Source organism: Microtus ochrogaster, unplaced genomic scaffold (genome assembly GCF_000317375.1).
Source record: "Microtus ochrogaster isolate Prairie Vole_2 unplaced genomic scaffold, MicOch1.0 UNK27, whole genome shotgun sequence".
Classification (NCBI taxonomy): domain Eukaryota; kingdom Metazoa; phylum Chordata; class Mammalia; order Rodentia; family Cricetidae; genus Microtus; species Microtus ochrogaster.
In genome coordinates this window covers 1,688,011-1,701,726 of record NW_004949125.1, presented here as the reverse complement: position 1 = coordinate 1,701,726, position 13,716 = coordinate 1,688,011, and the positions used below count along the sequence as shown (strand labels likewise).

Here is a 13,716-nt window from a genome sequence, read left to right as displayed (position 1 = left end):
ACATCACAAATTTTAATTTTGGTTCGATCTATAATGCGCCGTGCTCAGACGGCCATAGATCAACCTCGATGGAGGTCTCTGCTGAGGACGGATGTCATCTCCACATCCATATCTAGCACTGGCAGCTGGAGCAGAGCTCAGATGCTTGGGTGGGATCAGCAGTGATTGGTGACTCTGGTCCATGGCTCAGGTTCTCTGATCATTCCAGGACCTCTTCTGGAGGGGGCTGACAGGCTGCATTTAGCAGAGTCACTCTCTAAAGCACAAAGCCCTCTCCTGATGTCTAACAAACATGAGGACACTCAGGGCAACGGCCTTCTATGCAATGCTCCTCAGTGCTTGCTAATTCCACCGGAACCTAGCTGCTTTTTCTTTTCATATTTTGCAAAATGGCAAACCGCAAAATGTATTACTGAAAGAGCAATTGTTCGGAGAGGTTTTTTTCTCTCTCCATTTTCAACCCCTTTCATTTCAGATAGGAGATGAACTAAAGCAGCCTTTGAGGTACCCTCCATCAGCAGTGACTTCCACTGAGGAGTACGGGTCACCAGGACCGCAGCTGCAGACATTTTAAGAACAGACTGGTGACCGTGCAGGAAGCTGGGAAAATAAAATGTGGGTACTTGCCTCCCACTGTAATGGGCCATGTCATAATCTCGTGATAAGCTTACAAATCCCTCAGCCACAGCCCGTCATGCTTCCACGGCTCTGATCTCCCAGTATTTAGAGAGAGGCCACTCCGGTGCATTTTGCTTCACCTTTGGCTTCTTTTAAAAAACAAACAAACAAACTATCTCTGTTCTTACCTTTCAGTTCGACCAAAGATAACATCCAGTACTTTCCATTTCCTTCGGAGTCAAGGCTGCATGGGCTGACTTCTGAGTACAGACCGAGAGTCAGGGAGACTTAGGGAGAAGTTTGGGGCAAGAGAAAGGCCAGGAGATGCAGGCGATGTCTGCAGTGAGGACTTAGCTCTATCTCCACCCTCAAATTTTACGGTGGGAAATGGTTATGGTTTGAGCATGAATGTCCTCAATGGGCTCCCATGTTGCAGTGTTTGGTCCCCAGCTGGTGGCGCCATTTTGGGCTACATTGGAACTTTTGGTGGAGTTTGGTTATAGGGCACAGACCTTCAAGGGTTATAATCTAGCTGGAACTTGGGTCAAGCTCTTAGGGCCTTCAAGGTCCCACTGTCAGAGATAGACCCAAACCATCCACCATGTCTTCCTCATCACAGTGGACGGCATGCCTTGACACTGTAAACCAAAGTTAGGTCTGTCCTGTCCTGAGTTGTTTCTGTCATACATTCTGTTCAGTGACAAGAAAAGTAAGAAGTACAGCTGTGTCTGGAAGGAACGAGGGACATTCCTACTTTGGTGTTCGAAAGCAAAGCAAACGGGATTAACTTGGAAGATAAACTCAGCCATACTGCCATTTAGTGCATTAAGAATAAAGTCAGTGGGGGCCCAGCTAGATGGCTCGGCTGTAAAAGGTGTGCTCAGCCGAGCCTGACCACTTGAGTCTGAGTCCCAGGATACAGGGTGGGAGGAGAGAACCCCTACAAGTTATCCTGACCTCCACGTGCACCCTGTGGCATATGAGCATCCCCTCCCCAGACACGTATATACAACAAACAAACACATGAATGTAATGAAAAATAAAAGTCGGTGGGGATGGAGGAGATGGTCAAGCCGGTGCCTTGTTCACTGCAGAAGCAGGGGTACCTGCTGCACCCACATAAGAAGTCAGGCACAGCGGAAGATCATCGAGAATCCCAGCACTGGGGCTGGAGACAGCTGGATCCTGGGAGCTGGCTGGCCAGCTAGCCAGATGACCAAGCTCGGAGTCCCAGTAAGAGACCCTATCTCCAGAAATAAATTGGAGGGTAGCAGAGGAGAGACACCTGGTGTCTGCCTCTGGCTTGCACATGTGTCTGCAGAGGAGGCACACACACACACACACACACACACACACACACACACACACACACACACAAAGTCAGCTATCCTGTGTTCCTGGAGCTGTGGGTATGGAGAGCTACCTGAGGTTGCAGCCAGCACCACTGCTGGCCTGAGCATTACCTATGATGGAAAGGAAGGCTCTGGCCCTGGCTGGCTCAAATGTGCTCCCTCGGAGTGCTGCCTCACACACGTACAGCCCGGTGTCTGCCGATGTCGGGTTGCTGATGGTAAGGCGCCTCCCATAGCTGTGCAGTCCGCTTGTGAGTCGAACTCCGTTTCTCTTCCAGTGCACACTCAGCTCCTCCAAGGGCCTGTGAAAGAGCGCAAGGGCGTCGGTGACCGTGGTGCTGAATCATGTAGACGGCAGTAATAATAATTTCAGGTCTTCAGCACGAGTTGACAAAGCTAATTCTACCAGGAACCATGGCGGGTTGAACAATGGACATTTAAAAATCAATCCAGATACAGCTGCACTCCCTCACGGCTTCCCTCAACGAGACATTACGCTCAGGGCTATTGAGCAAGGATAGCTAATTGCGGCAGCAATGGACCGTACGTGCTAATGATTCCATTTGCCCAGGAAAAGAATGCTTAAAATAAATACTACTAGGGGACCCACAGCTACATGGGAGGTGTGGCCATCTAAACTCCAGCCTGGAGTGAACAGGAAGTAAGTAGGCAGGGTATGCCTCTGACTACAAAAGAAAGGGAACTAGGTTTCCTTGGCTGCTCGGGGTATGGTAGAATATTATTCTAACCAGGCAAAGATGTATTACATTTTTTATGCTGCAGAATATGACTTTAACAGAGTAAAGGTGTGATACTTTTGTTTCTGCTGCGTTTATTTAATTATGTAAGTTGTGTTGCATCTGTTCACCTTGCCTGCCTACGGCACCCAATAGGTCTAAGAAAGAGCTGAATGGCCAATAGCTAAGCAAGAGGAAGAATAAGCAGGGCTGTCAGGCAGAGAGAATAAATAGGAGTAGAAATCTAGGCTAGAAATCTAGAAAAACAGATGAAGAGAAGAACAAGAGAAGAATGAGGAGAGATACCAGTCAGACATAGAGAAGCAAGCAGTGAAAATAAGATATACAGAAGAAAGGTAATAAGCCCCGAGGTAAATAAAGAGAAACAGGTTAAGTTAAAGGAGTTAGCCAGAAACATGCCTAAGCTAGACAGAGCATTTACAACTAATAATAAGTTTTACATGATTTGGGAGCTGATGGTGGCTTAAAAGAAAAAGCCTGGTACCCAGGGGCCTGGTTCATCTTTCCCCCAACAGCTTGGGTCATTGCTGCTGAGATTTCCCCAACACCAGGAGCTAAACTGAAAAGCTCCATCCACTGTAGAGGCAGTGTGAGGTTCCCACACGTGTGACATCAAGTACCCCAGGATAAATGAGCCTGCTGCATTCGGAAGTGTGGGCTCGTGTGTCATTCTCCACATCACTGTCTCTTCACAGGGGGATTCACACATCTGGGTTCTCTCTCTCTCTCATCTTAGTGTGTGAGTGGTCAAGTGTGTGTGAGCACACGCGTGTGTGTGCGCATGTACGTGCATGCATGTGTATGTGTGTGTAAGCTAGAGGTAGGTCAATGGGGGAGTCTTTATCACAACCCACCTTAGTTTTTGAGTCAGGGTCTCTCACTCACCTGCAGCTTGCCGTATAGGCTAGACTGGTTGACCAGCAAACCCCAGGGTTCCTCCTGTCTCTGTCCCTCCAATGCTAGGATTACAGGAGTGAGACGCCACGTCCCGCTTTGACAGGGAGTCTAGGGAATTGAACTTGGGTCCTCATGCTTGTGCAACAGGCACTGTACTGACTAAGCCACCGCCCTGCCTTCTGGTACAGGTTCTGTGCCTTTATCTGAACTGCCCAGCTATTAGAAGTACTTTGTATTTTGCACCTCTGGAGTATATTCTGAGTGACATGGCATGGGGAGGGGACCCCAAGTCTAGATGGAAAATTCATTTGTGCTCCTCTGTACCTTGCACACTTAGCCCAAAGGGAATCCCCTTGCCTTATTCTCAGTGCATCACTGTTTTGACTGCATCAGATGCATGAGATCAGGTTGGAATTTTCCACCGTGACTTCATGTCAAGGCTCAAAGTTTCAGATTTGGAAAGTATTTCAGGGCCTGGGTTTTCAGATGAGGGATGCCTCATCCACGTTCCCACTCCCAGAGCACACCCTGTACCTGGCGTTGGCTATGCACTCCAAGGTAGTCTCACTGGACCCTGCAACCACACTTCTGTTGCCTGGGGCAACCACGATGACAGGGGCCATGGCTTCATGGGTGTCAGTAGCTCCTGCGGCAGAGAAAACAAAACGTCCATGGAACTCACAGAATGGAAGGTGGGGTAACTGGGAAAAGACAGAAGAAGGATCATGCAAAACCACACCACGAGGAAGCTCAGACCCTCATGAGGCCTCGAAAGAGCCTGGAGTTTGGTATTTTCACATCACCCCTGGCCTCTGTCACACTGTATGAGATGGAGTCTAGGCATAGCCGGTCTTATCTGCTGGCCACCTGTCCCCAGTGGGGACAATGTGCAGCAGCAAGCTTTGACGGGCTTGGAATGTTCCGAAATGCTTCCTTTTATTTTCCCCCCACTGATCTAAGCATTTGCTTATTGAGATCACCTGGCATACCCACTGTGGCAGTTAATCTTAATTGTCAACCTGATGAGATTTATAATCACCATGGAAACAAACCACGGGGCCTGTCTGTAACAGGGCTTCTAGGTTAGGCTGGCGGAGGTGGGAGTCCCACACTGAATGTGAATGGTACCACCTGTGGGTTGCGGGCCCAGGCTGAAGGCAAAGGCGACAGTGAGCTCAGGACCAGCAGCCAGCCTGCTTCCCTTCTGTGGAGTTGCTGCCGCCACGCCTCCCCCACCGTGATGGGCTTTCACCCTCACGTGCGTCAGAATCAAGCCTTCCTCCTATAAGTTGTCCTTGTCAGATAACTTATCACAGCAAGGAGAAAAATAACATGCCCGCCATTTTCCAGCTAGATCAACCGGACAAATATGTCACAGGTCGGGAACTCCTCTAGGCACAGAGGTCACCGGCCCTGGTGACTCCCTGGGTGACTGCGTTCAGTTACCCAAGAGTCCCGTTCTCTCTGCAGTCACACTTCCCTTTGGTTTGCTGCTACCTAAACACCCCGAGTCTATTCTCCGTTTTGTAAGTATCAAACTATAAATAATTTAAGCTCACTTCTGGAGACAGGAAGGAAAAAGCCATATGCATTTTTTTTTCTGCTTTCCCCTAAATATATGGTTAGCATCAAAATTAAATGACCATGGCAACTTTAGTAACAGTTTATTTAGGAGAAATCAAGACCAAACATTTGAAGAGCAGGGATTTCAATACGGGGTGTGGATATGAGCGGCCGGGAAGAAAAACAAATGTAAATGAGTGAGAAGCAAAATGCCCTCTTTGGATCCTCACACTGAAAGCCAGCACACGGACAGTCCGGCTATGCAGAATTCGGGCTCATGGAGGGCTCTGATCCGTAGTGGCCTCACACCCATGGTGAGGGGTGGTAAAGAGGACCCTCTGACCAGCACAGGTTCTCCCCAGTGCTGCATCTGGTGCTTCTTGCTTAAGGATGGAGTGGTTTCACATTAGGGGTGCATGGGAATTATAAAAAGAGGATGGGACGGCGGGACTGAGGAGTTGACTCGGTAAACAAAATACTTGTCCTGCAAGCGGAAGGACCTGAGTTCGATCTCCACACCCACGTAGAAAAGCCAGGAATGGTGGTGGTAAGTCAGACAGTCTGGCCTATGTGGTAAGTAAGACAGCCTGGCCTTTGTGGCAGGCTCCAGGCGGAGAAACCCTGTTTTTCTTAAAAAAAAAAAAAAAAGTAGATGGTGCCTGAGTAATGACACCCCAAAGTTGTCCTCTGGATTCCACATGCATGCACACACATATGCACCTGCACACACTTGTACAAACAAACACACACACACACACACACACACAGAGTTTTGCAGGAGGATCTCAAGTTCAAGGTCAGCCTAGGCTACATAGTAAGACTTTATCTCCAAAACAGAAAGAAAGAAAGAGAGAGAGAGAGAGAGAGAGAGAGAGAGAGAGAGAGAGAGAGAGAAACAAATGAACAAACAAAGTTGGTGCAAGGGAGTTGGCTCACTCAGTAAAGTGACTGTTACACAAACATGAGGACCCTTGGGACCCCAATACCCAATAAAAAGCTGGGTGTGTCTCTATAATCCCAGCACGGGAAGGCAGAGACAAGAGGATCCCTGGGGGTTGCTAGCCAACTACTTGGCCAAATAGTTGGTGAGCTCTGGTTCAGTGAGAAAACCCTCTCTCAAAAATCAGGAGGAGGATGATTAAGGAAGGTAATTAACATTACCTTCTGACTTCCACATGCACAGACACATAAGTGCATGCACACACACCCCCTACACATATGTACAAATATATCAGCACATAACACACACACACATATACAAATAACGATAACAAAGTACTTGGTGCAGGCAGAGCCAGCAAATACATTTTCTTAATCCTATACATTGAGTTCGTGATGGGAGATCTATTTTCACAGACCTCTACGTTCCCGGGGAGCTGGCAGCAGCCCTGGCCTTCCCCAACCTCTAGGCTCCTGAAGTTCCCTCTGGGACTCCCCTGGGAATCGTCCTGTTAACACCCTCCCTTAGACACTTCAGGGATGGCTTGCCAGATGTCAGATTGTCATGAAGGCTAGAGGGTAAACTAAACACCCATCTGAGGAGCACCCAGCTTGTCACCTGTGAACGTCGCTGATGAGGAGAAATGACATAGGGAACTAATATTTGCAGGTGGTTATGAGGAGTGAAGGCGAGCAGCAGGGGCGAGTGAGAGGTCACCGAGCAGCCTTCTCCCTTGTCATTAGTCACTGCACAGCCGCCACAGCAGAGAGGGAGCCTGCACCTGGCGGTGGTCACCACCTGCGGAAGATGGCTCCATCTGGAACCTCTCTTGCCTGGTCCACACAGACAGACTGAACTTTAGGCACGATTGCACAGCACTATCTTCCGAGCAGAGCAAGACCCCCTTTCCTAAGCTGTGCCTGCTTGCAAACGGGCCCAGCCCGATTTGCTGGCTGTTCAATTCTTTCCTAGAAGAAGCAAGTGAAGAAGGCCATGGGATGCTTCTCTGAGGATCCAGTCCCTCCTGCCAGGTAGGTGTATGCAATTCTGTCCTAACTGTATATGGCCGTAGGATCTGGGGATGGGGCAGGTATATATAGGGAAGACTAGGGGGGGAGTTTCAGTCATGCAGCCTCAGGGGAGCCTTCATCCACACTGAGTATACACCTGCTTTATGGTCACCTGGGCTCCTCCCCATCGTCCCTCCCATGTTCTGTATGTGAGTTCTTAGCGTGAGCTTTGGTTTGTCATCGGGACCATCGCAGGAGGGTATAGACACTGGCAAATTCCCACTCCCACTGAGAGAAACATCTCCAAACAGCAGGTGAAGCTTGGTCCTATTGGGTGACAGATGAAGCAGAAGCATCCTCCCACCCTGGGCTCATAAGGATGCAGGGCATTTACTGGGCATCTTACTTTAAGCGCACATAAATTTGCTATGACAGGGCACCCTCACTCGACAGGGGGCAATGGGTTACTGGAAGGACTTGCTCCACGCCTGTCCTCTGTCCCATGCCCCCGATCCCTGGCTCCTGCGTTCTTTCTGATGATGCTATGATCACACAGGACACTGCTGAGAGGAGAAAAAAGGAGAAAGGAATAGAGATCATAATCACAATATAGACACAAGGCCACCAGAAAGGTGAATTTGACCTGTGCAAGCAGCCATAGCAAGGTCAAAGTGAGGCTTGAGGAATTCTGATTGCAAAGCCCGCATGGTTACTGTTGAAACTGTAAAGCAATGCAATAAAAGGAGCATAAGTAATTGAAATCCAGACACCCCCACAGCAAGGAGAGTGCTCATTATATACCTTGTTCTGACGTGCTTTCTCCCTGTGAAAGGATGCTTCCAATTTTACTTATTTATTGAGACAGTGTGTCTTGTGTAGCTCAGGCTGGGTTTGAACTCTGAGAGGATGTGCTGGCAAACTGTGGTTGTCAACTTGACCATCTGGGAAGAAGGCACCTCAGCTGAGGATTAATCCCATCAGATTGGCCCATGAATGTGTTTATGGGTCATTTTCTTGATTTTTAGTTGATATAGGAAGACCCAACCCACTGTGGACGGTGCCATCCCTAGGCAGGGTCCTGGGCTGTTTAGGAAAAGCAGCTGACAGTGAACCTAGGAGCAAGCCAGTGAGCACCTTTCCTCCATGGCTCCTGCCCTGGACTTCCCTCAGTGATGGACTATGCGTGGGACATATTAGCCAAAGAAACCCTTCTTCCCCATGCTTTGGGTCATGGTGCGTACCACAGCAACAGAAAGCTAACCAGAAAGGATGATTTCAAGCTTCTGTCTATTGCCTCCACCTCTCCAGCGCTGGGATTACGGGCATGGACCACCACACCTGGTCTTATGTGGTGCTGGGAGCAGAAGCCAGGACGTCAGGAATGGCAGGTTAGCACTCTATCAACTGAGTTACATGCCCAGCTCTACTTCAGTTTTTCTTTTTGTTTATTTATTTGTTTGTTTTGTTTTCTTGGGTTCCTGAGACAAGGTTTCTCTATGTAACAGTCCTGGTTGTCCTGGAGCTAGTTCTGTTGCCCAGATTGGCCTCGAACTCACTGAGATCTGCCTCCCAAGAGCTGGGATTAAAGGCGTGCGCCACCACTACCTGGCTAGATTTTTAATTAAAGGATATAAACACAGATTTAACATACTTAATCTAAAATGGCAATCTCTTCTAAACCTTTTTAGGAATTTAATGCTATGCACCCATTGTTAGTCTTGATTCAGCAACTTTAAACATTAATGAGAATGCTCTGTGCGACAGGTGAGCCTCGAGCTCACACCTCTTCACATATCACGTGTCCTCTGTAATTTACAGGCAGGCCGTTCCTCAGATCAGCACTCAAGTTCATGCCTGGTTGCCAGGAATGCATTGTGAATTGTGTGCGTGTGTGTGTGTAATATTTAGTGTATTTATGTATATTAAAAGGCACATGCATATATAAACTTAAATATCATATATAGTTAATACATACACATGTGTGCACACTCCTTTTGAAAGTTAAGGTGATTAGAAACTCTGGGAAAACCAAGCATCTGTATAAAATAGAAGCTCGTTCACTGAATACCATGAGGTCATGACGTGGGTCATCTTTGCATGGCAAAAGTAATAGGAATTCTATGCACATATCTCAATTTTCACTAATAATTACACAATCAGCAATCTGTAGTCAGACTAGAAAGATGCAACTCTGACCATGGAACAGATATGTCACTAGTTTCAATGGTGGACAACTGTGGCAGACAGAAGAAAAACACAGGAACATGGAGGTGAGCTGAAGAGAGGGGCTTTCAATTCCACAATGCAATAGGGAAGAAGAACTTGGTTCCCAGTAGGCTATGAAATAGGGGTATGTGGGTTTGGATATACCACACATACACACACACACACACACACACACACGTAGGCGCACATACACACACCTTTGTGACTTTAAAATACAGTCTTTCTCTAGGAGTATGTATAGAAAGTTACAATAAGCTTTACAAAGCAGAAGTACTTTATTACTGTCTGTCTGTCTGCCTCTCCTCCTTGTGGTGGTGGTGGGGGTTGTTGAACCTAGGCCTAGTGCATGCAAGGCAACAGTTCTACAACCAAGCCACACCCCCAGTCCCTCACTGGACAATTCTAGTCAAGTGCTCTACCACTGAATTACATCCTCAGCCCTTTTCCCCTTTCTATTTTGGGACAAGGTCTTACTAAGTTGCCCATTCTGACTTTGTACTCTCCCCATAGTGAATGAGCTTCCTGCTTCTATATCTCCAAGTAGCCAAGTCTCCAGGTCTCAGTTAAATGTCTTTATTTCTGAGAGTCTGAAAGTATCTGAGACATAAGACATGCGATCAACAAATCTTCAATTATGTATTTATTTATATAAATAATCGGCATTGGGGGCCACAAGAAGGCTTAGCAAGTAAAGAAGCTTGCGGTCCGTGCATAGTGACCTGAGTTCAATCCTTGCAACCCATGTTTACATTTATGTGGAAGCAGAGAATCCGATCCACAAAGTTGTCCTCTGACCTCTATACATGTGCCATGTGGCACTTGTGCCCAAACATGTCACACACATGTATGCACACACACACAGACACACAAATGATGGATTTTAATAAAACATTACTCTGTAACAAGTTGCCACTGCTACTGTGCCACCTTCAATGTTCTACATAACAAATCATTTTCTAAAACTCACCTATCAATGTATGAAGGACATTCCTCAGAAGAATGAAAGCAAGTAAGGAGGGGAAAAGAAATTCTGTCTCACTGAGTTTCTTGGGTGGAGCTGAATACGCCGCTGACTGGCTTACAGACGTCAACATGTTCAGTGACAGCCCAGGAAGACAGCATCACCCCCTGGAGAGGTGGGAACAGTGAGGTACAAAGGTGCATGGCTTCAAATGCTAGAAAAAGGTGTAAGAGATAACTTCAGAGCTTCGTCCCTGGGCTCACCTTCCAGCTTGTCAAACCTACTTGGAAAATTCTAAACTAGTCAGAGATCTTATCTAAAAAAAAAATGGGATAGCAAGATGGCTCAGTGGTGGGGTGCTTGCCTCTGAGCCTAAGGACCATCCCTGTGGCCGGGAAGTGTCTACTACCTACCCTGCCTGATTTTTTTTTTAAATCTTGGTTTTGGGGTTCAGACTCAGGTCCCCATGCTTTTACTGATACATACTGATACAGACTGATACTTCTCGTCACCTCAGCCCTACACTTTCTTTGACTCAGAGCTGTTTTCTAGGGAAAGCTTATCTTGCCTCAGTTAACCAAAAGGAAACGGAGTAGAACACTCCTTTCCTAACCAGGTCTTCAATGGAAGGTGTCATGGCAGCTTTCTCCATTGCACCTGCCTAATCTGGTCTGGGTCTGGGGGTCTGGGGGTCTGGGGGTGAAGACGGGCTCTGCAGAAGGTCACAGAAACCATCACCCACAGACTGGACATTTCGGAAGAAGAGAGGCAAACCCTTTACTGAAGCTACTGTGTGCTCAGGAATAACTCCTCACAGCAGGTGAATGACCCCAATCCCAGCCATCGTTCCCCACATGAACCGTCTGACACTTGAAGAAGCTAACCGAGGAGAGGTTGCTGGGGTTACATTTAATTAGAAAGAATGTGTAAAGACTAGGAGAGGCTGGAGAGATGGCTCAGTTGGCAAAGTGCTTGCCTTGCAGGCCAGAGGACCTGAGTTTGATCCCCAGGACATGTTAAAAAACAGAGTGTAGGGTGAGCACAGGGCCAGGAAGACAGACAGATGCCTGGGGTTAAATGGGCCAGCCGATCTAGCATACTTGAATTCCAGACCAATGAGAGATTCTGCCTCAAACAAACAAGGTGGAGCACATCTTCAAAACAATAGTTAAGGGTCTCCTCTGGCCTCTACACACATGTACACACGTGCAGGTGCACATACATAGCCATACACCTGTTTGTGTGTGCATATACACACACACTCACACATGCACACACACAGCCAATGTCTCAAACAGGCAAATGCAAATTTCAAGGCACTCCTAACTGCCAGGCTTCTAGGTCAATGCAGACACAGTAGGACAAATGAGAACTTCCACATTCCTCTGTAGTCAGGCACAGGGCTGCAGGCCACAGAACCAGTGTGTGGCCTAACATGTCTGGAGATGTGGGTCTTAGGAACATGGGAGGGGTTGTGTTTGGAACTTAGATCCTGGAGGATGAGAGGAACTATCAGTGTCGATGACAGGCAAGGACCATGCCAGACAGGGAGGTCAGCAGACCAAAGACCTTCCCGCTGGGCACTGCTGGGTGTGATGGAGGCACAGGACTGGCGCGGCTGGAGCCCTGAGTAGACGGAAGGGAGGGTCAAATAGTTTCTGTTTCAGTCCCGGGTGGTATTGGGAAGATGTTCTTTGTCTTAAATACCAGCATTCTTGGAACACCAAGATCTGACTGTCCTGACGGCATGCAGTGACCTTGTGACATGCTTACCCTTGATGATGAGCCCAACCTGTGCCAACTAAGGCATGTGGCCAGGTGACACCGGGATGACCCAGTCTTAGAAACAGACTCCTGCTTCATGTAGCCCTTCTGAAGCTCATGTGAAAGCCAAGTGTGGTGCCATGTGTCTGTAACCCCCACATTGCAGAGAGGAGACAGGCAGTTATGAGCTGGTTAGTCCAGCTGAATCAGTGAGTGCTAGGTTCAGGGAAGAGCAGTCATCTCAGAAAACATGATGGAAACAACAGAGGAGGACATCTGAATTGACCTCTGCCCTCCACATGCATGCCCCCACACAGTCTAGTGAACCCAGGTAGAACATGGCTCCTGACATGGGTAAGTTACTTGACACTGTGGGACTTCTTTTGTCTGGCCGAGTCACTGAAAACAAGCAAACAGGTCCGTGTATGCACGTGTATATGTGTGCACGAAGGATGCTTGCTAATTAGTGCTTGCTAATAGTGTCTGCTAATAGTGTCCTGGAATATTTGTGAATGTACACATGCATGTATGCGTGCAGGAAGAATGCTCACTATTAGCACTGTATTACCTGGAACATGTGTGTATATATGCATGCGTGTATGCACAGGAAGGATGTTTACAATTAGTGCTGTGTGCGATCAGGTGACTAATACATTTATTATGAGGTTGAGAACAGATTCCTTACTAACACTCTGTGCCCGGATTTTCTGCACCCTGCCAGTGCTCTGTTCCCCACCATGGAGTGGGGGTTCTGAGGGATGGCTGCCCTTTCTCCTGGAAGGCCCACTGTGTGGAACTGGAGCCTGCCTGGAGCTCCAAGCTCATACCATTTCAAAGACTGCCACACCTCATGAAATTCATGGACATCGTCAGGAAAAGCCCAGGCCTGTGCCCTTGAGGATAAAATCCTGTTTCAAATTCTGTAATAAGCTCCCTATCTGAGGGTCCCATTCAGTGCAGAGTGCCCCTGCAGACTCATCTCAGGAAGCCCCAGAAGCTAGTTCCTGGAGGGGAGATTGTGGGGCCTCCTTGAATCATGCCAGGTCTTCCTCTTGCTAGACCAGCAATAATGAGGTCCATTTTGTCTTTACTCAAATGATGCAGAGTCATTTGTCCCCAACACAAATCACAACACGTAACTTTCATGTGCATGAAACATGCACTCTTCTTATGTCTAACTGGGCCTGTTACACAAGAGGTGTCTGGCCACTCTAAAGTTCAAAGGAACATCCCAGTGCAGCTTCTCAGAAACTAAGTCTAAAGAGTTCCCATTTTTGTTAAACCTTGATAAGCAAATTGCAGAGTAAAAATGGCAGGGAGACTACCAGACCCTCCGAAATCTCCAAATCTTCCCATTCAGGCTGGGAGATGGCTCGGCAAAGTGCTCGCGTTGCAAGCATGAGGACCTGAGTTCCATCCCTAGAATTCACATAAAAAGCCAGGTGTGGTAGTGTGTACCTGCAATCCCAGTGCTGGGAAGGAGGCAGGAGGATCACTGGGGTTCTCCTGTCCACCACCCTAGCCTACTTGGAGGGCTCTAGGCTAGAGAGAGACTGTCTCAAAAAGTAGTGGACTAGTCGGTGGTGGTGGAACACACCTTAAATCCCAGCACTTGGGAGGCAGAAGC

General features: G+C 47.9%; 1 protein-coding gene across 1 annotated transcript in view; it reads right to left on the bottom strand.

Annotated features, from left to right (window-relative positions):
• Positions 1–13,716, bottom strand: part of Sdk1 (sidekick cell adhesion molecule 1) — a 622,567-nt gene that overhangs the window by 266,352 nt on the left and 342,499 nt on the right. The window contains exons 5-6 of the mRNA XM_026789743.1: positions 4,160–4,271; positions 2,082–2,272 (exon numbers count right to left, since the gene is read on the bottom strand). Coding sequence (XP_026645544.1) covers positions 2,082–2,272; positions 4,160–4,271 — 303 coding nt within the window. The remainder of the gene's footprint in view (positions 1–2,081; positions 2,273–4,159; positions 4,272–13,716) is intronic.